At 42.9% G+C, this 27,144-nt stretch overlaps 1 protein-coding gene across 1 annotated transcript; it reads left to right on the top strand.

Annotated features, from left to right (window-relative positions):
• Positions 1-2,305: 2,305 nt before the first annotated feature.
• LRRC10 (leucine rich repeat containing 10) lies at positions 2,306-27,144 on the top strand. The gene is made up of 2 exons (XM_077261081.1): positions 2,306-2,338; positions 25,355-27,144. Exon 2 carries the CDS (start codon positions 25,517-25,519, stop codon positions 26,387-26,389), a length of 873 nt encoding a protein of 290 aa, XP_077117196.1. The 5' UTR covers positions 2,306-2,338; positions 25,355-25,516; the 3' UTR covers positions 26,390-27,144.

Here is a 27,144-nt window from a genome sequence, read left to right as displayed (position 1 = left end):
TGTCACGGGATGTGCGTTCCTTTGTGCATTCCTGTGGGATTTGTGCTCGGGCTAAGCCTTGCTGTTCTCGTGCCAGTGGCTTGTTGTTCCCTTTGCCTGTCCCGAAGAGGCCTTGGACGCACATTTCCATGGATTTTATTTCAGATCTCCCTGTCTCTCAGAGAATGTCGGTCATTTGGGTGGTGTGTGATCGTTTTTCTAAAATGGTCCATTTGGTGCCCTTGCCTAAGTTGCCTTCCTCCTCCGAGTTGGTTCCTCTGTTTTTTTCAAAATGTGGTTCGTTTGCATGGGATCCCTGAAAATATTGTTTCCGACAGAGGATCCCAGTTTGTGTCTAGATTTTGGCGGACTTTTTGTGCTAAGATGGGCATTAATTTGTCTTTTTTGTCGGCCTTCCATCCTCAAACGAATGGCCAAACCGAGCGCACTAATCAGACTTTGGAAACCTATTTAAGATGTTTTGTTTCTGCTGATCAGGACGACTGGGTGACTTTTTTGCCATTGGCCGAGTTTGCCCTTAATAATCGGGCTAGTTCTGCTACTTTGGTTTCGCCTTTTTTTTGTAATTCAGGGTTTCATCCTCGTTTTTCCTCGGGTCAGGTGGAGACTTCTGACTGTCCTGGAGTGGATGTTGTGGTGGATAGGTTGCATCAGATTTGGAATCATGTGGTGGACAATTTGAAGCTGTCACAAGAGAAGGCTCAGCGCTTTGCCAACCTCCGTCGCTGTGTGGGTCCCCGACTTCGCGTTGGGGATTTGGTGTCGTTGTCTTCTCGCTTTGTTCCTATGAAGGTCTCCTCTCCTAAGTTTAAGCCTCAGTTTATCGGTCCTTATAAGATTTTGGAAGTCCTTAACCCTGTGTCATTTCGTTTGGACCTCCCGGCATCGTTTGCTATTCATAATGTGTTCCATCGGTCGTTGTTGCGGAGGTATGTGGTGCCTGTGGTTCCTTCGGTTGAGCCTCCTGCCCCTGTGCTGGTTGAGGGAGAATTGGAATACGTGGTGGAGAAGATCTTGGATTCTCGTATTTCTAGACGGAGGCTTCAGTATTTGGTTAAATGGAGGGGCTATGGTCAGGAGGATAATTCCTGGGTTGTCGCCTCTGATGTTCATGCGGCCAATTTGGTTCGTGCCTTCCATGTGGCTCACCCTGATCGCCCTGGGGGTTTTGATGAGGGTTCGGTGACCCCTCCTCAAGGGGGGGGTACTGTTGTGAACTCCGTTTTCAGGCTCCCTCTTGTGGTCACAGCTGGTATTGTGTGACTTTGGTTTTTTGGCTCCCCCTGGTGGTTTGGTTTATTATCCTGCGGGTCTGCTGGATCAGCTGCCTCGTTATTCACCAGGGAGGCTCCTATTTAGCTCTGCTTCACTTCCACTTGTTGCCGGCTGTCAATGTATTCAGTGCTATTCTGATTACTCCTGATTATCTCATTTTCTGCCTCTTCAGGATAAGCAAAGTTCTGTTTGAATATTTTTTGCTCATCTGCCTGCAATATGATTTCTGTGTATGATGAGTCTAGTCCAGCTTGCTAACATGTGATTTCTTTTTGCTGGTAAGCTCTGGGGTACGGAGTTGCTTCCCCCACACCGTTAGTTGGTGCGGGGGCTCGAGCAATCTCTGCGTGGATATTTTGAATAGGGTTTTTTATTGACCGCACAGTTTCCTTCCTATTTTCTGCTATCTAGTATTAGCGGGCCTCATTTGCTAAATCTGATTTCATCTCTGCGTTTGTGCTTTCCCCTTAACTCACCGTTAATATTTGTGGGGGGCTATTCTATATCTTTGGGGCCTTCCACTGAGGCAAGTGAGGACTTACTTTCCCTCCAGGAATAGTCAGTTTCTCAGGCCGTGACGAGACGTCTAGGATTTTTTAGATAACGTTCCACGGCTGCCTATAGTTGTTTGCGGATAGGATCAGGTTGCGGTCAATCTAGTTACCACTTCCCCAGAGCTAGTAGTCTGTTCAGTTACTTAGCTAGTCCGACCTGTGATCCTTGCCACTAGGATCATAACAGCGGTCCCACCATATGCGAGTTTCTTGGTTTAATTTCTTTTCAAAATCACGCATCAGTTCTTTTATTCCTGTATATTCTGATGTATCGTCACTTAAATCTCCAAAGACCTAGGCTAATTTAGCAATTCATTTGTCTCTAATTGGATTAGATTTTTCGGTCAGGGTGTGGTTCACATTTGAATTTTCCATTGCATTGTTGACAGGTCATTGTTTTGTCATCAAAGCATTTTACCATTGTAATCTCACAATTTCCTGGTATACTACAAGTCAGTTGCTAAAACGGGTCCCACATACATCTTGGAGCTCGGAATCATTTGAATGTGGTGAGTTCAAAAAAATCTAATGTTCACTGAGTTTTTCAAATCTGCGGTGTTCGTACAACGTTTATATCCTGCCGTTGTTGGAGCTAGTAACAGTTGATCAGTAGGGATGCAGGGTGACAGACTCCCACCAAACTGATATTGATATCCTATGTAAAGTATAGGCTTCTATATGTAGTACAGGAGCAATCCTTTAATGATCTTATCAAGTTTATGATTGTTAAAAATACAATCTTTTCCAACCAGTAGAAATATTTATTATTGTACCAATAACATTCTTGGTGGTTAGTACTTAACAACACATTTCAATCGAAAAGAAGATAGTTTCCATAAATGTCCAGAAGTGAAATTATTCATATACTGTAATAGGAAATATTCATTTGTGTATTCCCTTTACCAAACAAGCAATTGCAGTTCACATTTGACCAGAGGAAAATCTTATCATAGATGGCCTGGTTTAATTATCATGAATTACTTAGGTTGGGTTCACATTGGATGATTTGTGGGCAGAAACCACATGCGAGTTTAAAGAACACGTGTGATTATTATTATGTGGTAGTTGAAAACCCATTTTTTTGCAAGCTACTATGCAAAAAAACAAACGTTGAGCTACTACATCACATAATTTCTTTAAAATTTCATGTAAATTTTATGTTTTCTTAACATGTGGAACAGCTATACTTTCCATGTTGGATACACAGATTTGTATAAATGTCCTTATTTGACAGCAGAACACGTTCTGTAAGTTCTGCAGCCATCAATCTATTTTGTACTGTTGCATTCAGAATGATTCAAGGGGCATCCTGACATTTACAATCTCCGAATTCTGATAATGATTAATTATTTTGTGTCACTTATTTGTCATTCCACAGACAGGTCATATTTTGTCCTGGAACAAATAGTAACAAAACATGAGTGATTTAAAACCTGTGTTATAATATGGAATGCTAGAATATCTGAACTTTTCATAGAGGTTTTGCCAATTGCACAACTTCTTGTCATACGCTCTCAATATGATAATCCACCACTAATGTTAACCACTATATACACTGCTCAAAAAATATAAAGGGAACACTAAAATCCCACATCCTAGATATCACTGAGTGAAATATTCCAGTTGTAAATCTTTATTCATTACATATTGGAATGTTTTAAGAACAGTAAAACTTAAAAATTAGCAACGTAAATCACAACAAATATCCCACGAAGGTATGGAGTTGGAATGATGCTCAAAATCAAAGTGGAAAATGAAGTTACAGGCTGATCCATCTTCAGTGGAAATGCCTCAAGACAAGGAAATGATGCTCAGTAGTGTGTGTGGCCTCCACTTGCCTGTATGACCTTCCTACAATGCCTTGGCATGCTCCTGATGAGGCGGCGGATGGTCTCCTGAGGGATTTCCTCCCAGACCTGGACAAAAGCATTCGCCAACTCCTGGACAGTCTGTGGTGCAACGTGATGTTGGTGGATGGTGCGAGACATGATGTCCCAGATGTGTTCAATCTGATTCAGGTCTGGGGAACGGGCAGGCCAGTCTATAGCTTCAATGCTTTCATTTTGCAGGAACTGCTGACACACTCCAGCCACATGAGGTCTGGCATCGTCCTGCATTAGGAGAAACCCAGGGCGAACCGCACCAGCATATGGTCTCAGAAGGGATCTGAGGATCTCATCTCGGTACCTAATGGCAGTCACGGTACCTCTGGGGAGCACAAGGAGGGCTGTGCAGCCCACCAAAGAAATGCCACCCCACACCATTACTGACCCACTGCCAAATTGCTCATGCTGAAGGATGTTGCATGCAGCAGATCGCACTCCATGGCATCTCCAGACTCTGTCGCGTCTGTCACATGTGCTCCGTGTGAACCTGCTTTAATCTGTGAAGAGCACAGGGCGTCAGTGGCGAATTTGCCAATCCTGGTATTCTGTGGCAAATTCCAAGCGTCCTGCACAGTGTTGGGCTGTGAGCACAACCCCCATTTGTGAACGTCGGGCACTCAGACCATCCTCATGGAGTCAGTTTCTAACCGTTTGTGCAGACACATGCACATTTGTGGCCTGCTGGAGGTCATTTTGTAGGGCTCTGGCAGTGCTCCTCCTGTTCCTCCTTGCACAAAGGCTGAGGTAGCGGTCCTGCTGCTGGGTTGTTGCCCTCCTATGGCCCCCTCCACATCTCCTGGTATACTGGCCTGTTTCCTGGTAGCACCTCCAGCCTCTGGACACTACCCTGACAGACACAGCAAACCTTCTTGCTACAGCTCACATTGATGTGCCATCCTGGATGAGCTGCACTACCTGAGCCACTTGTGTAAGTTGTAGAGTCTGTCTCATGCTACCACGAATGTGAAAGCACAACCAACATTCAAAAGTGACCAAAACATCAGCCAGAAAGCAATGGTACTGAAATGTGGTCTGTGGTCCCCACCTGCAGAACCACTCCTTTTTTGAGTGTGTCTTGATAATTACCAATAATTTCCATCTGTTGCCTATTCCATTTGCACAACAGCATGTGAAATTAATTGTCAAACAGTGTTGCTTCCTAAGTGTACAGTTTGATTTCACAGAAGTTTGATTTACTTGGAGTTATATTCTGTTGTTAAGTGTTCCCTTTATTTTTTTGAACAGTGTGTATATGGTGCAGGCGAAAGTCGTTCATGCAAAGCTCCAGTCTGAGCCTCTAGCTACTTGGAAGCTATAGCCAATGGCAACAGCAACACATAAGGGCTAAGGCTAGGTTCACATTGCGTTGGTGCAGACCGTTCAACGCATGCGTTAAACGGACTGCACCAATGCTAGTGCCTTTTAAAGATTTAAAGATCGCATTATGCGATCGCGATAGCACAGATGCTCCACCTACGCTATCGGTGATGGACCCGGAAACGCTGCAGCCCGCGTCCAGGGGCCGTCACAGAATGACGGCACATCGCTAACGCATGCCTATTATGACATGCATTAGCAATGCGCTACATAGTGGCAGTCAATGGGTGCACTAACGCATCCGATACATAGCGTTATTGCCGATATGTAACGGATGCCGTCAGTGCATTGCCATTGACGCAATGTGAACCCGGCCTTAGGCTCCTTTTGGGAGAATCTCATTTTGTAGAGGGCTTGGACGCAAGCCCGACGGGACCAATGTGGGTAAAAACCCAATGGGAAAAAGGGCCTTAGAAAGACATGCATTCACATAAATTGCCACCCCTGTAACATTTTTGTCATGGCAGTGGGGGCCCAGTGAAGGTTCCAAGGTCTTTAATTTTTCTACATCTTTTAGGTACTAAGCAGGACCTGGATGTTAAAATTATACTAATAGGCATAATATACTGCAATTTAAAACTATAAAAAATAATTTAAAAAAAATTTGGAATTGCTGATATTTTTAAATTAATCTTGGTGAAAGAGTTAACAAAAGAAAATCAAAAACTATTTGTACCCCAGAATGGTGGTATTTAAAATAATGAATCCTCCAAAAAAAAGTTATCATATCACTACATAGCAGGAAAAATATAAAATATGGTTTTATGCATGCGGAAACAGAAAAACAAGAAAAATAAATCACCGTGTCTTTATGGCCGAAAGAGCCACAACCTTAAGAAGTTAAAAGAAATTAAATTAGATATTAATTTTATGTTTCATGAATAGCAGATCATTATTATTATTATTTTATAAAGTAGCAGGTTTATTGTCAGTGTAACATTCTAACAATCAATATTGTCATCTTAGGCAACAATCAAACAATATAGTGCATTTTCTACTTCACTTAGTTTATCTGAAGCATTGATTTGGGTTAAATGCTGCACATAGTCTTCTGTGGAAATCATTATATTATGTGCAGATGTGTAGCACTTTTATGTGTAATAACAGTGCTATGCAGGGAGGATATACACTTAAACAACTTGTGCTAGTTATGCAACATTGATAAGAACTTCATTCCTCAAAATGTGTTGTACCATAACTTATACATAGCACCATACCCAATAAGGACAAAGACAAAGATTCCTCCAGTGCAATCAGTGGGGCTGATTCAGTAAAACTGTATGTGCCAGCCTTACTGAAGGGGTGTAGAGGGGTATGACGCACCAAAATCATTAAGAGGCACTCACCACTTAATGAATTCGGTGCATCTTCTTTGAGGTGTGTGCCTTGGTGCACCTAACTAAAAATGTTACTATAGTCAGGGACTAAAGTTACATTTCTAGAGAATATTTTGAAATAAAGGGGCGTAACATATGATGAATAAAGGGGCGTAACATATGATGAATTTGGTTGGCACTCGCTGCCATGCACCATCCCGCCCATGCTCTACCCATTTTGGCATGAAAATGACAAAAATTACACTTTACGTTGCATAGAAATGTTGCAACAAGTGTTTTACATCAGAAAACTAGTGTAAACACTTTGATGAATCAGGCCTTGAATATTCATTTTTTTGCCTGATGTTTCACTTTAAAAAACAAGGATATGTACATACAAGGGTTTTTTTTTTGTTGGCGGTCAAAAACTTCAGGTATTGTAGTGAAAATGGCTTCAGGAAAGGTTCCTTCCTTGCGCTGTGTGCACACTTAGTTTTTTGAGAAGTTTATGAAGTAGCAGCTTAGCAGAAACTCTCCAAATCTCAAAACTCCCCCAAAACTTGGAGTTTCCATTAAGATTCTATCCCCAAAACTGAGTAAAAATACCCCATGAGCACATACATTCAGGAAAAGCCCCCTCAGAGAAATGCTGGCAGTCATTTTAATAAAGTGGCTTCACTGGCATTTTTTTCCATTGTTTTTATTGTGATTCTTCCGTCAGTGTATTCTCCTTTGTACTTTCAAGCAGGGATGGACTGTGGCTGAAATTCAGCCCTGGCACTTGAAATTACAGAGGCCCATGATGTCCCTACGCCCGAGCACTAGGTGGGGTATATTATAATATTACCCTACCTGGAGAAACAACATTTATTATAAGACCAATATTTTGTAATAATACTAATAATACTGCTATATAAGATTAAATAATTATAATATCAAAATAATAATATTACAGACAAATACCAACAAACCATAACCAAATATTTCCAGCATATACAGTTATAATAATACCACCATAACGATTATTAAAGGGTTTGAGGTTAAAGTGTATGTAACTTTATACTTCTGAATCCTCATAGTGCACACGGTAAGGAATCTCCGGTGCTGGTAATGAGAGCGGGTCGTCATGGCTGTGCTAATTTCACTTCTATTGAGCGAGGCCATGCACATCTAGTCAGCACGTGATCGCATTTATACAAATCACATACTAGCGGTAAAATGATCAGGGGCGAAACTACAGTAGGTGCAAGGATTGCAATCACACTCGGGCCCTGGAGCCTAGGGGGCCCCAAAAGTCCTTTTAGCCTCTATAAAAAGACTAATGCTATTAAAGGCTTGCAATAATTGGGGGACCAATTAGAACTTTTGCTTTTTTTGCCCAGGTATGGTGACATACAGGGCTGGACTGGCCATCTGGCATTTCTGGCAAATGCCAGAAGGGCCTGTCTGTTGTGGGCTGCCTTGCTGCTGCATTAACAGAATCTGTGTTATCACAACACCCGTACTGTTAATAGTTGTGATGGAGCACAAAGTCGCTGACTCCGTCACTTACCCCAGCAGGCCACAGGTATCATTAGTCATCATGGTCTTGTAGTAAATCTTGCTTTCCTCCATCTAGAGTAATATTAGTAACATATCCCATCTAGTGCTTGGGGATGGGGATAGCATGGGCCTGTGTAATTTCAAATTCCAGGGCTGAATTTCAGCCCCGGTCCATACCTGGTGACATATCAGGACAGAGACCCAACTTTGAAGGACACCTTGACATGGCAGTTGGGTTCACATATATTGGCCAATCTATGTAATAAGTACCTTCTTTTTTACTGTATTTTTCACAGCAATTTTGCAGATGAATATTTCATTCTAGATGGTGGCCCGTAAATGTAAACATAGCATATAACAGCCCACGTAGCATATAGCACAGCCCATGTAGCATATAGCACAGCCACATAGCATATAGCACAGCCCACATAGCATATAACACAGCCACATAGCATATAGCACAGCTACGTTGCATATAACAGCTCACGTAGTATATAACACAGCCACGTAGTATATAACACAGCCACGTAGTATATAGCACAGCCACGTAGTATATAACACAGCCACATAGCATATAGCACAGCCATGTAGCATATAACAGCTCACGTAGTATAAAGCACAGCCACGTAGTATATAACACAACCACGTAGTATATAGCACAGCCACCTAGAATGTAACACAACCACATAGCATGTAGCACAGCCACGTAGCATATAACAGCCCACGTAGTATATAGTAGAGATTAAAAAAAGACGTGCACTCGAGCTTTTTATGGTGGTGCTTTTTTCCTTGTTTTCCATTGCAGTAATGCAGTTTCAATGTTCTGGAGTAATCATTCTTGGCAATTCAGGGTGCAACCTTTCATGTTACCGTGTTGGTGCTGGCCTTGGCAGATTGCAGACAAAAGGGATGCCCGTGGCCTGCTGGGGTAGGTGAAGTCAGCAACTTTGTGCTGTGTCACAACTAAATCTGTAGTGCGGGGGTCTGTCACTCTCTACCTGCCCTCCATGTGTAGTGCGGGGGTCTAAGGCTAGGGTCACATTGCGTTAGGGCAATCCGTTAAGCGCACGGACCGTGTCTCCGTGTGCCAAACACGGAGACATGTCAGTGTTCGTGGGAGCGCACGTATTACACGGACCCATTAAAGTCCGTCTGCAGTCTGTGTGCGTGCAGGAGACAGCGCTACAGTAAGTGCTGTCCCCCCCACATGGTGCTAAAGCCGCAATTCATATCTTCTCTGAGAAGATATGAATAATAGTGTTTAAAATAAAGATCTATGTGTCCGCCGCCCTCCCACCCCCTGTGCGCCCCCCCGCTGTTCGGAAAATACTCACCCGCTCCCTCGTTGGCTGTCGGTGCTTCCTGGTCTGGCCGCGGCTTCCACTGTATGCGGTCACGTGGGGCCGCCGATTACAGTCATGAATATGTGGCTCCACCTCCCATAGGGGTGGAGCCGCTTATTCATGAGTGTAAATGAGCGGCCCCATGTGACCGCATACAGTGGAAGCCGCGGCCAGACCAGGAAGCACCGACAGCCAACGTGGGAGCGGGTGAGTATTTCCAGAACAGTTGGGGGGCGCACAGGGGGTGGGGGGGGGGGGGGCGGCGGACACATAGATCTTTCATTTAAACACTATTATTCATATCTTCTATGCAGCAACCGCTGCTGCACAGAAGATATGAATCGCGGCTTCAGCACGATGCAGGGGACAGCGCTAAACTTTAGCGCTGTCTCCTGCACGCTCCGTGTGGTACCCACTCGCCACACGGGCGGCACACGTGTGCCGCACGTATGGCCTACATGAGCTCACGGGCACACGGACACGGATAACTCCGGTACTGATTTTTTCCGGTACCGGAATTATCTGGACGTGTGGGACAGCCCTTATGGTGTATTTGTGGTGCCCCAGGGTCCTGGTCGTCACAGTAGCATTGCTTTCCTCACAGGGAGAGTGATGTTACGCTTGAAGGCAAGAAGGGATAACTGCAACCAGGTACCACAAACATGCAACACATTCACACTCCAGGCCACCAGGGGGAGCTTTTGATCCTACTTACTAAGTGATTCCATATATATATATATATATATATATATATATATATATATATATATATATATATATATAACTGGTTGTCTGTAGGAAAAGTTAGTGAGTTCCGGGAATGACCAGTCAGGAGATGGACTGGATCAGTCTGAGGCAGCAGAAGGGTTTACGGAGCTGTGTAGCCGCAGTGCAGCAGTTCCTGGAGAGAGACATTGAGAAAGCCGAATTGATTGCAGAGAGAGTGCAGGAGAGCAAAGCACAGGAGAGGACATCAGGGGGAGACCAGCCCTGAGCAGGCTGCCTCCTTCTGAGGTGCAGAGACCAGTAGCTGGAACACCGAGGTTGTAAGGACCTCTATGACTTACATCAGAGACCAGCAGGAAAGCTGAACTCTACGTTACCTGTCCAACCTAACACCCAGAAGGCACGGTGGCACCCCTCAGAGGACGGGGCGTGCTAGAGTCCCTATAAACAGCCTCAAGCCACCAGTCACACGGGTTATGTCCTATCCTACCCGGGGGACAGAGAGAGAGAGATAACATCTGTGAGGACCTTATGTGGAGCTTTAAGCTGTAAGGGACTACACCACTGTGGTGCTAGAGAAAGCACCTGGGTAAAGGGACTCCTAACTTGCCTTCAAGCCGGCCAGACCCTGCCTGCCGTGTGATCTGGTGCTCTGGACTGCAGATGCTGAAGTCTTTAGTAAACCAAAGTAAAGAGACTGCAAACATGTGTCCTCATTGTCTACTGCACTCCTCACCATCTTCCATCTACACACCGGGAACCCTGGGGATACACTTCACCTGTGGGAAGCTATACCATCTAGCTGCCATAACATCACCCCAGAGGACCCCTTAAAGCAGCGTGAGTCCCCACTGACCGAATACCACAAGTGGCGTCAAGAACACAAACTTTATTCCCTTTAAAGACCTTTCCCTTTAACGTTGATGCCCAGGGCCACGGACCAGGTCGCCACTGTGACATCCCCCTGTGAACCGCAGGACCCGGTACCGAGTACCCCACGGCCCCGTGAGCGTCATATTCCCACAGTTTTAGATTTTGCGTGGCCTCAAAAACGGCACATTTTCTGGCGTAAATAGCTTAAAGGGGTGTTCCGGTTCTAACCAATAAATCTGCATTCACCACTGGCCAGGAATATGTATAACTCATACCTACCCGCCAGTCCCAGGTCAGAAACTGGCGATTCCCCACAGCTCACAGTGAGTGCGCTGGGGGGATTCATAAGTCTGCAGTCACATAGAGTAACTGCAGACTTATCAGCTTGGAATGAACAAACACCTTTAAGGAAATGCTCCTCCTTTAGGGATTAATTTAAGGAGTTTCCTTAAACCGTTTTGAATTTTTTTTTTAAATCGTTTTTGCTCAGTTTGCTTCCTGAATAGTTTTATTTTTGTAGTCTTTTGATTGGACTGTGCCTAGGTTGGAGCGTTTTTCATCAGGAGATGCAACACCTCAATCTCTGACACACACTCTCCCATCAAGTGTTTTCCACAACCTGTCATGGAAGAAAAATGTTTTAAAAAGACTGAACATATGACGAGCAAAAAAAAAGGTAAAAATAAGTAAAGATGCAAAAAAAGATTTAAAAAAAGTTTTGTTTGTGTTTTTCTGATGATACATTCCCTGAGTATTTGGTGAGTCTTTGATGTTGCAGATCTTCTGTAAAGCCCTTCTGTACCTATTATGGGATATACATTAGGTTACTTGCATTTTTTAATTGTGTTCTTGAGTTTGTTATTTTTACATGTGTTTTTATCATTGTTTTGATGCTGCGGTTTTTGTATTTGGTATTTGGCTGTGACAACTTTATTGATACAGTCTTATGTGATTTAGTACACAGAAGATATGCATATGTATTTTTTACCTATGGATTTACACATTTGATGCAATTCTATGAAAAAAACCTGCACATAAAACTCAGTATACTTGTCAGAGAAATTAACATGTGGATTTAAAAAATCCACCACAGGCCAATTTACACAGCATAAAAAATGAACACTTAGGACATGAGATTTCTATAAATCCCGTCCACTTTGCTGGTACTGTGTTTTTTGGTGTCCAGCATCAAAGCGCACCAAATATTTAATGTGGAGGCTTTAAACTATATATATATATATATATATATATATATATATATATATATATATACATATATATACACACACAGAGGGTATAGAAAGTATTCAGACCCCTTTAAATTTTTCAGTCTTTGTTTCATTGCAGCCATTTTTTGTAAATTCAAAAAAGTTATTTTTTTTATCATTAATGGACACTCTGCTCCCCATCTTGACTAAAAAAACTGAAATGTGGTAATTATTGCAAATTTATTAAAAAAGAAAAACTAAAATATCACATGGTCGTAAGTATTCAGACCCTTTACTCGGTATTGGGCAGAAGCACCCTTTTGAGCTAGAACAGCCATGAGTCTTCTTGGGATTGATGCAACAAGTTTTTCACACCTGGATTTGGGGATCCTCTGCCGTTCTTCCTTGCAGATCATCTCCAGTTCAGTCAGGTTGGATGGTGAACATTGGTGGACAGCTATTTCCAGGTCTCTCCAGAGATGCTCAATTGGGTTTAGGTCAAGGCTCTGGCTGTGCAAGTCAAGAATGGTCAAAGAGTTGTTCTGAAGCCACTCCTTTGTTATTTTAGCTGTGTGCTTAGGGTCATTGTCTTATTTGAAGGTGAACCTTCAGCCAAGTCTCAGGTCCAGAGCACTCTGGAAGAGGTTTTCATCCAGGATATCTCTGTACTTGGCCGCATTCATGTTTCCTTTAATGACAACCAGTCGCCCTGTCCCTGCAGCTGAAAAACACCCCCATAGCATGATGCTGCCACCACCATGTTTCACTGTTGGGATTGTAATGGGCTGGTGATGAGCAGTGCCTGATTTTCTCCACACATACCACTTAGAATTATCTCTAAAAAGGTCTATCTTCGTCTCATCAGGCCAGAGAATCTTATTTCTCATAGTCTGGGAGTCCTTCATGTGTTTTTTTAGCAAACTCTATGCGGTCTTTCATATGTCTTGCACTGAGGAGAGGCTTCCATCGGGCCACTCTGCCATAAAAAAAAACATCTGGTGGAGGGCTGCAGTGATAGTTGACTTTGTGGAACTTTCTCCCATCTCCCTACTGCATCTCTGGAGCTCAGCCACAGTGATCATGGGGTTCTTCTTTACCTCTCTCACCAAGGCTCTTCTCCAACAATTGCTCAGTTTGTCTGGACGGCCAGGTTTAGAAAGACTTTAGGTGGTCCCAAACTTCTTCCATTTAAGGATTATGGAGGCCACTGTGTTCTTAGAAAACTTGAGTTCTGCAGAAATTTTGTTGTAACCTTAGCCAAATCTGTGCCTTGCCACGATTCTGTCCTCCTTGGCCAGTTCCTTTGACCTCATGATTCTCATTTGATCTGGCATGCACTGTGAGCTGTGAGGTCTTATGGTGTGTGTCTTTCCAAATCAATTCCCATCAGTTTAATTAAACACAGCTGGCCTCCAATGAAGGAGTAGAACCATCTCAATGAGAATCACAAGCAAATGGACAGCATGTCACTGAAAGGGACTCTGTCACCTGAATTTGGCGGGCTATGTAAATGCCCTGTGTCCGGTCCGATGGGCGGTGTTTCCTCTTCTTTCATTCACCCCTTCCTTTCCCGCGGTCCGCAATATTTTCTTGAATTTGATCAGGTTTCCTCCGTAGTTCACACGTGCGCAATGCAATCTTGCCTTGCGCAATCGCAGTATGCTTTGCCCAACTGTGGGCAAAGCTGAAAAGCATTACTGCGCATGCGCTGGCCCACTATGTCCCGGAAGTATTTCGCTGTGTTCCGGGACATAGTGCGCTGGCGCATGCGCAGTAATGCTTTTCGGCTTTGCCCGCAGTTGGGCAAAAAATGAACTTTTTTGAATTTACCAAATGGCTGCAATGAAACAAAGAGTGAAAAATTTAAAGGGGTCTGAATACTTTCCGTACACACTGTATATTAATCATCCTCTCTTTCTCAAACTAAAATTAAATAAATAAAAATATATAATTAGTATATCTACATATAGAAAAAATAAAATGGTGTGAAACCATACAGTAAATAAGAAAAAAATGAAAAGACGAGAATTAACTTTTTTTTTTCTGTACCTTATTGAAAAAAAATGTAGTAAGAAATAATCAAAACAATCCAAATGTACCCTGAAATGATCCAAAAAACTACAGTTCCACACAAAAAAAGAAAAGTCCTCATATAGTTTTGTCTATTGAGAAATAAAAAAGTTATGGGTCTCAGAAAATGGTTGCACAAACCACCCCTGCGATGGATTTAAAGTGTCCCGCATGTCAGCTAGTTACTTTACTAGCAGGTAGGAAAATTGCAGCTATTTGGATAAGATTGAATATGATAGAGATAGCAGTGGGCAAAGGTTAGCTGAAGTTTCAGTGGCAAACATCAAGTTACTGGCTTGTTTTTCTCAGTATACCTTTAATTCATGGCACTGTAAGGCTGGAGCTACCTGGTGACTTTGGCCGCGACACGTTGGGCGACCAAAAATTGCTACGTGCTACTGCTGCATCGCAGCATATTACAAGTGAACCAGGTCGCATTGCAACCCTAATGGTAATGCGACCATGACAAACAAGATGCAAAAATCATACCAAGTTGAATTTTTTGCAACTGGTTTGTGTCTGCACCCTCGCGGTTGAAATGCGATACTTGTGCTGTGATTGTGCTACATGACTGGTGTTGCTGTGTTCACTGCTGTGGCAGAGGACTGTTCCTCTGGGCCGTTACTTCCAGCATAGACATATGGTACAGGCAGGTACGGACTGGGGCTGAAATTCAGCCCTGGCATTTGAAAACACACAGGCCCGTGCCATCCCCGTCCTTAAGCACCAGATGGGATATATTGCTAATATTACCCTGGATGGAGGAAAAGAAGATTTACTACACGGCCAATGTTTCTAATGATACCCGTGGCCTGCTGGGGTAAGTGACGGAGTCAGCAACTTTGTGCTCCATCACAACTCAGTATGGGAACACTGATTCTTTTAACAACATAGCAGACAAGGCAGCCCACAACCAGACAGGCCCTTCTGGCATTTGCCAGAATTGCCAAATGGCCAGTCCGGCCCTGGGTACAGGGTGTGGGCTGTAGCACGCTTCAGAAGAGAATGAGGGTGGACAGTGTGACGAGCACATGCAAGTGGCTCACTTATGAAGGACTTGTGACCTAGCGGCAAATACTGGTGACCCCTGATACTGCCAGTGTAACAATCAAAATCACTTGTAGAGAATATGACAGCGACAGGTCCAGTGTTGAGAGTGGCGCCCATTGAGCTAAGACAGAAAGGCATAAATATTCGTTTGATTTTTGAATCCTAAGGATAATGTATACAAATAGAAAGTTGAATAAGATATCACATTTAGTTTACTGTCATACAGTACTGTACTGCTCTTACTGTTATTACTCCTAACATTGTTTACCTGCTTCTATCAATACATACAGTGCCTAGCGAAAGTATTCAGCCCCATTGAACTTTTCAACCTTTTCCCACATATCATGCTTCAAACATAAAGATACCAAATGTAATTTTTTTGGTGAAGAATCAATAACAAGTGGAACACAATTGTGAAGTTGAACGAAATTTATTGGTTATTTGAAATTTTTGTGGAAATTCAATAACTGAAAAGTGGGGCGTGCAATATTATTCGGCCCCTTTACTTTCAGTGCAGCAAACTCACTCCAGCAGTTCATTGTGGATCTCTGAATGATCCAATGTTGTCCTAAATGCCTAATGATGATAAATATAATCCACCTGTGTGTAATCAGGTCTCCGTATAAATGCACCTGCTCTGTGATAGTCTCGGGGTTCTGTTTGAAGCACAGAGAGCATCATGAAGACCAAGGAACACAACAGGCAGGTCCGTGATACTGTTGTGGAGAAGGTTAAAGCCAGATTTGGATACAAAATGATTTCCAAAACTTTAAACATCCCAAGAAGCACTGTGCAAGCGATCATACTGAAATGGAAGGAGCATCATACCACTGATCCACTGATATTACTGATATTACTGATCACGAAATGGCACCTCCGGTGAGAAGTTTGTATGATGAATTCAGGGCTGGCATAAAGCCATTAGAATTCCGGCTCCACTGGAGAGGAGGTGTTTGAGTGCTTGCTACTCCCTGACCACTGATTGCTTTTGCTCTGTTAGGCAGCTGTGTTCCCCTGCGACGCTAACCGGGCACAGCGTTTTCCCTTCTGTGCGACTCTGTGAAGTAACAGAGTTCACTTATACCGCCATATTGTGCTGCCATTTGCTAGCAGCTAGTTCATCTCCTGCACGGTGGACCCCGGACTGCGAACGCACCAATAATAATATCTAAATATACTCGGTGCGTTCCATCAGCTCTAACACATGCCTAACCCTAATCCCAACCTTAACCCTAATCCCAACTGTAAATGTAATCCAAACCCTATCCCCAACTTTAGCCCCAACCCTAACCCTAACGCGAACCCTAATGGGGAAATGGAAATAAATACATTTTTTTATTTTATTATTTTTCCCTAACTAAGGGGGTGATAATAGGGGTTTAATTTACTATGTATTGTGGGCTTTTATAGCGGGTTTTTATGGTTGGCAGCCGTCACATACTAAAAGACACTTTTAATTGCAAAAAATAGTTTTTGCATCACCACATTTTGAGAGCTATAATTTTTCCATATTTTGGCCCACAGAGTCATGTGAGATCTTGTTTTTTGCAGGGACGAGTTGATGTCTTTATTGGTACCATTTTTGGGCACATGACCTTTTTTGATCACTTTTTATTCCGATTTTTGTTAGGCAGAATGAACTAGAACCAGCAATTCATGAATTGCTTTTGGGGAGGCGTTTATACCGTTCCGCGTGTTGTAAAATTGATAAAGCAGTTTTATTCTTCGGGTCAGTACAATGACAGCGATACCTCATTTATATTTTTGTATGTTTTGGCGCTTTTATACAATAAAAACTATTTTATATAAAAAATAATTATTTTTGAATCGCTTTATAGTGAGAGCTACAACTTTTTTATTTTTCTGGTGATGGAGCTATATGGTGGTTTGTTTTTGTGGGACAAGATGACATTTTCAGCAGTACCACATTTACTTATATCCGTCTTTTTGATCGCATGTTATTCCACTTTTTGTTCGGCAGTATGATGATAAAGCATTGTTTTTTAATGGTGTTTACTGAAGGGGTTAACTAGTGGGACAGTTTTATAAGTCGGATCGATACGGACGCGGCGATACCAAATATGTGTACTTTTATTGTTTAGACTTTTTTTATTCAAATATTCATTTAATGATAGCATAAATATTGATTTTTTTATTATTTTTTAAAATATTTGTACAATTATTTAAAAAAAAAAAAAAATTAAATTCATTCTTAGTTTTACACTTTGTCCCACTATGGAACACTCATTTTCTGCTACAGAAGTTGTCAGCGCTGCAGCTTCTGTACACTGACACTGAGAGACTTCCTTACATGCACTGCGCATGACAGGAAGTCTCTCAGCTCGTGAGACCCAGATGTCATCATGACAACATCGGATCTCCATGGCAGCGATCGGGACCCTGTGGCGTGCCGCGGGGTCTACGATCCAAAGGCAGAGGGGCTGTCAGAGCTGTGTTTGATTGCAGTTTACCGGGGGTTAAAGTGCCGGGAGCGGTCTGTGACTGCTTCTGGCACTTAGTGCCGGGTGTCAGCTGTGACAATCAGCTGACATCCGGCCCCAATTGGCCGCACACCACCCGTGTGCGCGGCTGATCGGCTATGATGTACTATCCCATCCATGGTCAGACAGGCCCAGCCCACATGGATGGGATAGTACGTCGGATGTCAGAAAGGGGTTAAAGACTTGCAATAATTGGGAGCCCCATTAGAGCTTTTGCTTTGGAGTCCATGCTGTTCAAGTTACCACACTGCACATGATTACCAACTCCCAGTGCCAGTGAGTCGCCCACAAGGGCAATTGGGATACTCGGTACCGGGTCCGGTCACACTTAAAGGGGATGTCACGGTGGCTGTGACCCGGTCCATGGCCCTGGGCACTCAATTAAAAGGGGAAAGTCTTATAAGGGGCTTTGTAATAAAGTTTGTATTCATGACGCCACCTGTGGTTCTTGGTCTGAGGGGACCGACGCTGCTTAAAGGGGTCATCTGGGGTGATGTTACTGCAGCATAGATGGTGATGCTTCCCACAGGTGAAGCGGGGTCCCCAGGGCTCCCAGTGGAGTGGGCAAAGATGGTGGGTTGCCGGTAAATAAACGGAGGACACAGGGTTGCAGTCTTTACCTTGTTTACTGATGGTAGCAGGCCACAGTCCAAGGTACTGGCAACAGGTGTAGATGGAGTCCAGACAGCCTGAAGACAGGTGGAAACCCCCTTGGCAGGTCAGGTTGGGAGCCTTCCACTTTGCGCTATTAGTCCCTTGCTGCCTGTAGTGTCCTAACAAGGTCCTCGGTCTCTCCTGTCCTGGGACAGTACCTGTATTGTGGACAGCTGTTTCTTTGGGGTGTCTGTATACGGTGACTCCAGGCTCTGGAGTCCTGCTGTACCTTAGGTTGCTGGGACTTGCAGTTGCCCACAACCTCAGGCTCCCGGTGCCCGGCCTCTGTGCTCTGCTTAGAGGGGCCCAGTCACAGCCCTCCTCCAGCTCCTATCACTCCTCTTCTCTTTCCCTGTCTCTTGTCTGCACCTGACTACTTAACTCCTCCTCCAGACCAGGATACATATCAGGGAAGTTCTCCTAAAGCCGGGTTTTGAGCTCCCCCTTCTGGCCTGGAATCAGAATGTGTTGAATGTGAGATTACCTGCCAAAGGGATCCCTCCTGTCTCCAGGCATGGCATTACCCTCCCCCAGGGGAAGGCAGCACCACTGTGGTACCCGAACCCCTGGGGTGCTACACCAGCACCAGAGAATTCTCACAGCGAGTGAGCTCTTTGAGGATTCAGAAGTCAGCTGTCACATAGAGTCACTGCAGACTTTAGTTTCAAGCTTGGGCAACAACTCTAACCAAAAACACTGTACTAAGACTGACATTACCACCATACAGTGACCATATAATGGTGATATCCATTTTACACCAGTGCTCTGCAGAGCATATACAGTATACGTATATTGTGCAGGTTCTCGCTCTTTGTTGTCAATCATTTTCCCTTTTCATTTGCATTCGGTCCAGACCACCATGACCTCCTATTTCATCTATTATTTGTCCCTGCAAAATGTAAAACACAAACGTCTTGACTTCACTGATTTTCCAGGACCCTCTACCTTCTACCACCTCTACGCAAAACACAACTTGTGATACCTTATAATAATTCCCCTGTACCTCCTTTAATAATGCCCCCCTTGACCTCTTATAATAACGACCATGTATCTCCCTATAATAATAAAAATATCCCCTGTACTTTCTTATATTAATAACAATTACTCCTTGCTTCCTCATAATGATAATGATTCCCTCATTGTCCCTCCTTGTAAGGGAAGAGACACACTGCCGAATTTCTCCTGCGAGAATCGCATCGTAAAACACGTACTGGCTGACTGCTCTCCTGACCTGAGCTTGACAGCTGCATAGTAATCCATCATGCTGTCATGCTCGGGTCAGGAGAGGTGAAGGCCAGTCCATGCAGTGGGATGCGATTATTGCACGAGAAATACGGCAGTGTGTCTCTGCCCTAATAATGACCCTCAGTGCCTCTATATTGTAATAATGCTCCTGAGCAGGGGCGTACATAAATAACAGGCGCCCCTTATAAAAAGTCCTATCACGTCACAGTAAAAGAAGAGCATATCTCCCAACATTTTAAGAAACGAAGGAGGAAGTGTGTTGCAGCAGTTAAGGCTTCTTTTACATACTCCTAATTTTAATGTGGATACCCTCAAATGAAAGCTGAAAGTCTGAGCTTCAACTGCATCTGAATTGTTTTGTTTAAAATTCATTGTGGTAATGTCTATAACCAAAATTAGAAAAATGTTGTCTCTGTCCAAATACATATGGATGTAACTGTATACTGGGTTTTTTGCGGCCTGTTATTGGGGGCTTTTTTTGCGGGCCGTATTGCTGCAATTTTCACGGTCTGCTGCAATAATGGACTGCAAAAAACTTGCGGATCGCCATTTTTTGGGTTTCCAATACTATGGAAATAGTATTGCAAAAAAAAGTCGTTCCGCAAAACTGGAAGTCACGATGCACCTCAAAATCAAGCTTGATTTTCAATGGGGGCCGTGTCCGTAAGTAAAAGATTGAGCAGGCTCGATCTTGTTTCACGGCCGTAAATACAGCCCTCATGGCCATGCGTCGCATGGCGCACCGTGAAATTATTGCGGCCCGTTTTTGCGGCCCCATAGAAATCTATTGGGGCTGCAAAAATGGGCCACAAAACAGCGGTATGTGTAAAAGAAGCCTAAGACAGTTACTTTGCTTCTACTGAAGCTCCTGAGTTGTCTCACTCACTATGATACCCCATTCATGACCCCCGTAGAATATTATGCCCCCACAAAGTGTCATGACCCCACACAGTATTATTTTCCCACAAACCTTACACTAAGTATGATGCCCCACAGCACACCACACAGTAAGATTGTCACCACAGCCTTCTACACAGTATGATATCCACCTCAGCCCCCAATATACAGTATGAGAGGCATCACAGACCCCCACACAGTATGATATCCACCACAGGCCCTATATAAAGTTTGATGTCCACCAAAGCCCCCCAGACAGTATGAGGACCCCACAGCCCATATAGAGTATGATGTCCCCCATAACCATCCCATACAGTATGATGGTCACCACAGCCAATATAGTATAATGTATCCCATAGACCTCCAGAAGGTATAATGTCCACCACAACAACCCTACACAGTAAGATGGTCCTCCCCACAGCCACCCCACACAGTATGATAGATCTGTCATACACTATTGAGATCCCCCATAGCCAAAATACTATATGACGGACTCCCCACAGCCCCCACTATATAGTATGATGGTCCCGTCACAACATCCTGTATAGTATGATGATCCACCTCGCACCTTTTTTTTTTTTTTTGGATGATTGTCACTCTAGGACACACCTTTCAGGTGTTGATTGGCTACTAGCTGTACTGGGTGTAACCCATTCTCTTGCTGTGGTATATACTGATATCTAAATTAGATGGGCAGACACCCAGATACGATAGGCCATGCGTAGCTATACAGCTTTATGATTGGTGTGCATATATGTAGTACTCCATACACCCCCTATGTATCAAGTCCCGGCAGCTTCCTGGCCATAGAGAGAGTCTGTTAGTTTTTTTGCTTTATGTCTATGTGTTATGTCCTTTCTGATTGGCTATTTTAAACTATATAATCTAGGTCTTACTGGTGTGATGCCACCCCCAGAAGAAGGCTGTTTGCCGAAACGTGCCCACTGGAGGTAACTACTTGCACATTGTTATAGGTAAATTGCTCTTAGAGTATTCTCATGTTTAGTGATTTTTGTACTATATTTATTAGACATACCATGTGCACCTTACTGGTTTGTTTAGATTTTTTGTAGTGCCTCCTTATATAGTATGGTGGGTTCCTGCGCCGAACTTTGGTTTCCCACTTTTTAATACCTGCCAGGTTTAGTATTCTGTGCTTTTGTGTTTTTGTGTGTTTTTTCTTTAATAAAATTTGTATTTTATATATTTGGTTCTTGTGTACATTTTTCTTATCGGATTTTTTAGCACAGAGCCACGTAGTATATTGCCCAGTGACGTAGTATACAGCACAGAGCCACGTAGTATATTGCCCAGTGACGTAGTATATTGGGCAGTCACATAGTATATTGCCCAGCCACGTATAACACAGGTTAAAAAAATAAAAAATAAACATATACTCCCCTTCCGCAGGCGCGTTGTAATTCTGTCGCCTGTGTGGGGTGCAGGCGGCAGCATCCGGTCCCAGGGTGTGATGACGTCGCGGTCACGTAACCGTGACGTCACGGCAGGTCCTTCTTGCGCAGGCCTTGTGATGACGTCCCGGTCACATGACCGTGACGTCATGACAGGTCCTTCTCCCAGACCATCCTTGCCACCGGAATGTGCCGCTTGCATGGACCGGCTGGAGCATCGCGAGGAGCGGGAAAGCCGGCGGAAGGTGAGTATCTAATGATTTTTTATTTTTTTTATTATTTTTAACATTAGATGTTTTTACTATTGACGCTGCATAGGCTGCGTCAATAGTAAAAACTTGGTCACACAGGATTAATAGTGGCGGTAACGGAGTGCGTTACCCGCGGCATAACGCAGTCTGTTACCGCCGGTATTAACCCTGTGTGAGCGGTGAACGGAGGGGTGTATGCGGGCGCCGGGCACTGAGTGCGGGGAGTAAGGAGCGGCCATTTTCTTCCAGATTGTGCACGTCGCTGATTGGTCGTGGCAATGGTCATGGGCGTTTTGCCACGACCAATCAGCGACTTGGATTCCATGACAGACAGAGGCCGCGACCATTGAATATCCGTGACAGACAGACAGACAGAAGGAAGTGACCCTTAGACAATTATATAGTAGATGATGGTACACCTCACAGTTCCTATATAGTATGATGGTACTACCAACAATCCTCCATATATTATGTTTCACCTCATAGCCCCCTATATAGTATGATGGTCCACCTCAAAGACTTCTATATAGTATGATGGTCCCCTTAACAACACCTACTATATAGTATGATGGTACAACTCACAGCTCCTTATATATTATGGTGGTATACCTCACAGATCCTATGTAGTATGAAGGTTCACCTCATAGCCCCCTATATATTATGATGGTACAGCTCACACCTCCTCTGTAGTATGATCGTTCACCTCATAGCCCCCTATATAATATGATGGTCCACCTCACAGCCCCTTATATACTATGATGGTCTAACTCACAGTGCACTATATAGTGTGATGGTCCCCCACAACCACCCAAAGATTAAAAAAATCCCTATAATCACCTAATTTAGACATCTCATTCTCGGTAGCGCCTGACTCCTCTTCTATCCATTCTCTCAGTGGATGCTGGGGGCGTGATGTAGTGACGTTATTGCACTGCCTATTTCACCTGTTGGTGCTGGCTTCTGACCGGTCACATCCAGAAACGACACTCGCAGCCTGCTGGGGCAAGTGACAGAGCCAGCAACTTTGTGCTCCGCCACAACTGTTAACAGTATTGGCATTTTGAGGATGCAGATTCTGATAACAAGGTAGCAGACAAGATGGCCCACGACCTGACAGGCCCTTCTGGCATTGGCCAGAATTGACAGATGGCCAGTCTGGCCCTACTTTCAAGTAATGAAGCCAAGACGCTGCCCAAAATATAAGGATTTCACTTCTTTTAACTGCTTTAGGATTTCCAAAACCTAAAATGACTAAAAGACCTGAAATAAATGAAACGTGCACAGCAACATTGTTTTGACATTGCTGTACATTATGTTAATTTTATGGGGGCTTTTGATCCTCTTTTTCAGACAGATTCCAGGTGGAATCATGTCTGAAAAGGATGTCATGTGAACATAACCAATAATAACGTTATGTGTATATAGAGATCCCCTAACCTACTGTGTGCTTTCCCATTTTGTTAGAGACAATAAGTCCGCAAGGAAAGTTTCTTTCTGTACCAGTCTGTCATTGTTAGTTCACCGTAGTTTACATTTGTAAACTACAATGCTATAGATAAGCCCCTGATGCCGGTGGCCGCAGTTCATATATGATTTTGGGGGTGACAGACTCCTTTTAAATCAATAGTACATATAAATAACATAAGGAACTTAATAAACACTGTTTCTGATAAAAAAAAAAGGGTAATAGCCATCCCACCAGCACCAAGGTGTATCCAAAATGGGATTGTCCTAACCCTTAGTATTAAAATATTACCATGTGTCAGTGACTTCAATGCGAATAAGGGCTGAGCAGGACTGGGTCCTGAATATGGACACCCAGCAAATGGGAAGCTATGTCCAGCTGAAAGAAAGGGAGGTCACACCCTTTAACTGCCTCAAGTTAAGGACCCACTGAGAGGTTCGTTGTGACGTGGCAGTGGGTTTCATACAGTCTGATGAGAATGTTAAACTAAGAACCTCATGTTCAGTTTTGTAAATTTTGGCCTAGCAGCATTAGACCAACGTTTGAATTTTGGATGTGCGGTCTATGTCTTATTCTACAGCTAACTTTGTGGCACATGTGCTTTACCATAAATAAAAGGACATGAAGCCTGGTTACTGACAAATCTGTTCAAAAGAAAGATTCCCTAGTCTTCCAACTGCTTTTTGGCAAACAACTTTAAGAGGACCTCAGATAAACATACATGATGCTGGGAAAGAATACAGGTTACTTTTTATTATAACATTAAAGGGGTTGTCCGGCCTTAGAATGACAGCAGACTTGTACCCTATGTGATTTTCTGGTGAAGACGCTGGGGGTGGCGGGTGTGTGATTTGTATACATGTGGTCATGTGCCAACTAGACGTGCGTTGCCTCACTCAGTGCACGTGAATTGAGCGAGGCCCATCACGTCTAGTTGTAATGTGACAATCACATACTTGCGGTCACATGACCGTCTGTTCCCGGCGCCAGCATTAGAGAATCCTTGTAGCGAGCAGTAAAGTGACTGCAGAATTACACACTAAGACTTGACAATCTCTTTAGGATACTTTTTTTGGCTCTGATTCACAGTTGAAAATTGATGTATTTACATTATGCAAGCAAGTACGGTAGTTCTTTTGGATCAGAAGAAACATTTTAGTAAACTACAAAGCTGGCATCTCTGAAGTAAAATAAATCATAGATGGAAAATATAAGACATACGGGGTCTTTTGAAGTTGGTAATGTCTTCATCTGCTAATACCTACACAACTTTTACCTTAGGAGCACTTGATATGTGAAGGAGCCTGTGTGCATTAGCAAATGTGGTTCTATAGAGACATTTGAAATTATTCAGCCATTAGCCATGGACATTATTCTTAATCCTTGACAGGTATTCTAAACACCATCAGATTACATCTGGACTTCTGCTGGTGTTTTAAAACTTGGAATGTTTATTGGAGATTTCTCCAAGTTTAAAAATCCAGACTTTTAAACATCCACTATCAGGATGTAGATATCTCCATAAATAACAATGTGTATAGCACATCATGTTTTATTTCCTCTCTGCTTTTTCATGAGCCTTTGCCAAAAACAGTCCACTCACATGGTTTGGGATGGTAACTTAACTTTTTTTTTGTTTGTATAGTTGTTCAGACTTTGGAGACAGGAGAAAATGTCTCCTTAACCACTTCTGTCCTTCTCATCACCAGGCACTTCTCTACTTATCAGTAACTCTTGAGATTAATCGCAGTTACCATGTAAACAATGTATTGTAATGGAACAACAGAAATGCTACTCTCAGCAGACTCCATAAAATATTGTCCAAGAAGGAACAGAAGACTCAGTGCAGGAAACTTGTCATTACACAGAAGATGGGTAATACAATCAGAGGAATTATTGCTTTCTTCCCATCTAACACCTGCCAAAAATACCTTCTAGGAGACTTGGAAGAAATGCCTATTGATAAGATGGTTGACTTGAGCAGTATGCAGCTGAGGAGGTTTCCGTTGAGGGTATGTGCATTTACGGAACTTATCAAGTTATACTTAAGCGACAACAATTTAAGCTCCCTTCCTCCAGAGCTTGAGCTCCTTCAGAACCTTCAGATCCTTGCCTTGGACTTTAACAACTTTAGGGTTCTTCCACCAGTTGTCTGCAGCCTGAAGCAGTTATCAATATTATATCTTGGTAATAATCGGATTAGAGACCTTCCCCAGGAGTTAAATTACCTAAAGAACTTACACACTCTGTGGATTGAATCAAATTATTTAACATATTTGCCAGTTGTCGTTTGTGACCTGCCTCTTCTAAAGACACTTCACATTGGCTGCAATCCAATACGTAATATTCCCAGGGAGCTGAAAAATCTTACAGAATTGCGCAGCATTTGGATATCAGGAAGCCTGCTGACAGAATTCCCACCTATTTTACTAGAAATGATTTTTCTGGAAGTCATTGATGTTGATCGCAATGGTATTAGATTTTTCCCAAGTCTGGTGCACTTGACAGGATTGAAGCTTGTCATCTATGACCATAATCCATGTCGAAATGCTCCTAAAGTAGCAAAAGGAGTTCGAAGAGTGGGAAGATGGTCTGAAGAGACCCCAGAACCCAAGAAGAGGTTTGAAGTTGAAGCAGAGCTTGAAAAAGCAGCAGAGAGTAAAGAATTACAACCTACAGCACCTAATGAGCCTCCAGTTCTGACTGGTGATAACCCAGAAGAGACCACGTCAACGCAAATTTAAGTGTGTACCTCAAAATATAACGGTGTGGACTCAATATAATCCAAAGCTCTGGATTCTTGGAATGAATGTGAACTAATTTTAACAATCCTCCTTACATTATATATTAACTATGAACTCAGTTGAGTAAAGTCAACTTCATTTTCTGTAAGTAATACTATTATTAAGAAATACATTTGCACTTCTGACCTTTACATTTTTGATAACTTTATTTTTATAATATATAAACATGTCTGGGTAAAGCAAGAAGATTGATATTATGATGCAAGAAATATTGTAAAGTATTAAGTATTTGAAAATATTGTAATTTTTTTTTTTTTTTTAAATATGATGTATGTCATGTCAGAATCTTTCACTTCAGTTTCTCTTTGCATAGAAATAACTCAGATCCTTCTTATGCCTCTAAACTTTTACATGTCTTACCTGTTACTAATAAGAGCAAGAAATAAATTTTAATTGTCTAGACAGAATTGAAGGTTTAGCTTTTAACGCTCCTGAATTAATCCACTCACCATGTCAATTCAGTATTTTTTCTATAAAATTTTTTTTTTTTTTTATAATTCTACATTGTGCCATTCCTATTTCATTACTCCTGATAATTAAGTTTTCATAGATTCCTTGTCAAACTTTGTCGCTATACAGTCAGCAGTGGTCAAATTCTTCAGATTTAACCATCAGTTTAATCAGTTTTAAATTACCCCTTAACAAGCAGGATTTTTTTCCTCCCCTTCTTCCAAGAGCCATAACCTTTTTTTTCA

The sequence above is a fragment of the Ranitomeya variabilis genome, chromosome 5 (genome assembly GCF_051348905.1).
Source record: "Ranitomeya variabilis isolate aRanVar5 chromosome 5, aRanVar5.hap1, whole genome shotgun sequence".
Lineage (NCBI taxonomy): Eukaryota > Metazoa > Chordata > Amphibia > Anura > Dendrobatidae > Ranitomeya > Ranitomeya variabilis.
The sequence above is the reverse complement of the archived record's forward strand: the minus strand, read 5'-3'. Positions and strand labels throughout refer to the sequence as shown.

What these genes read in the sequence shown, in the direction of transcription:
- LRRC10 (XM_077261081.1), top strand. Translation starts at nt 25,517, where the DNA reads ATGGGTAATACAATCAGAGGAATTATTGCTTTCTTCCCATCTAACACC.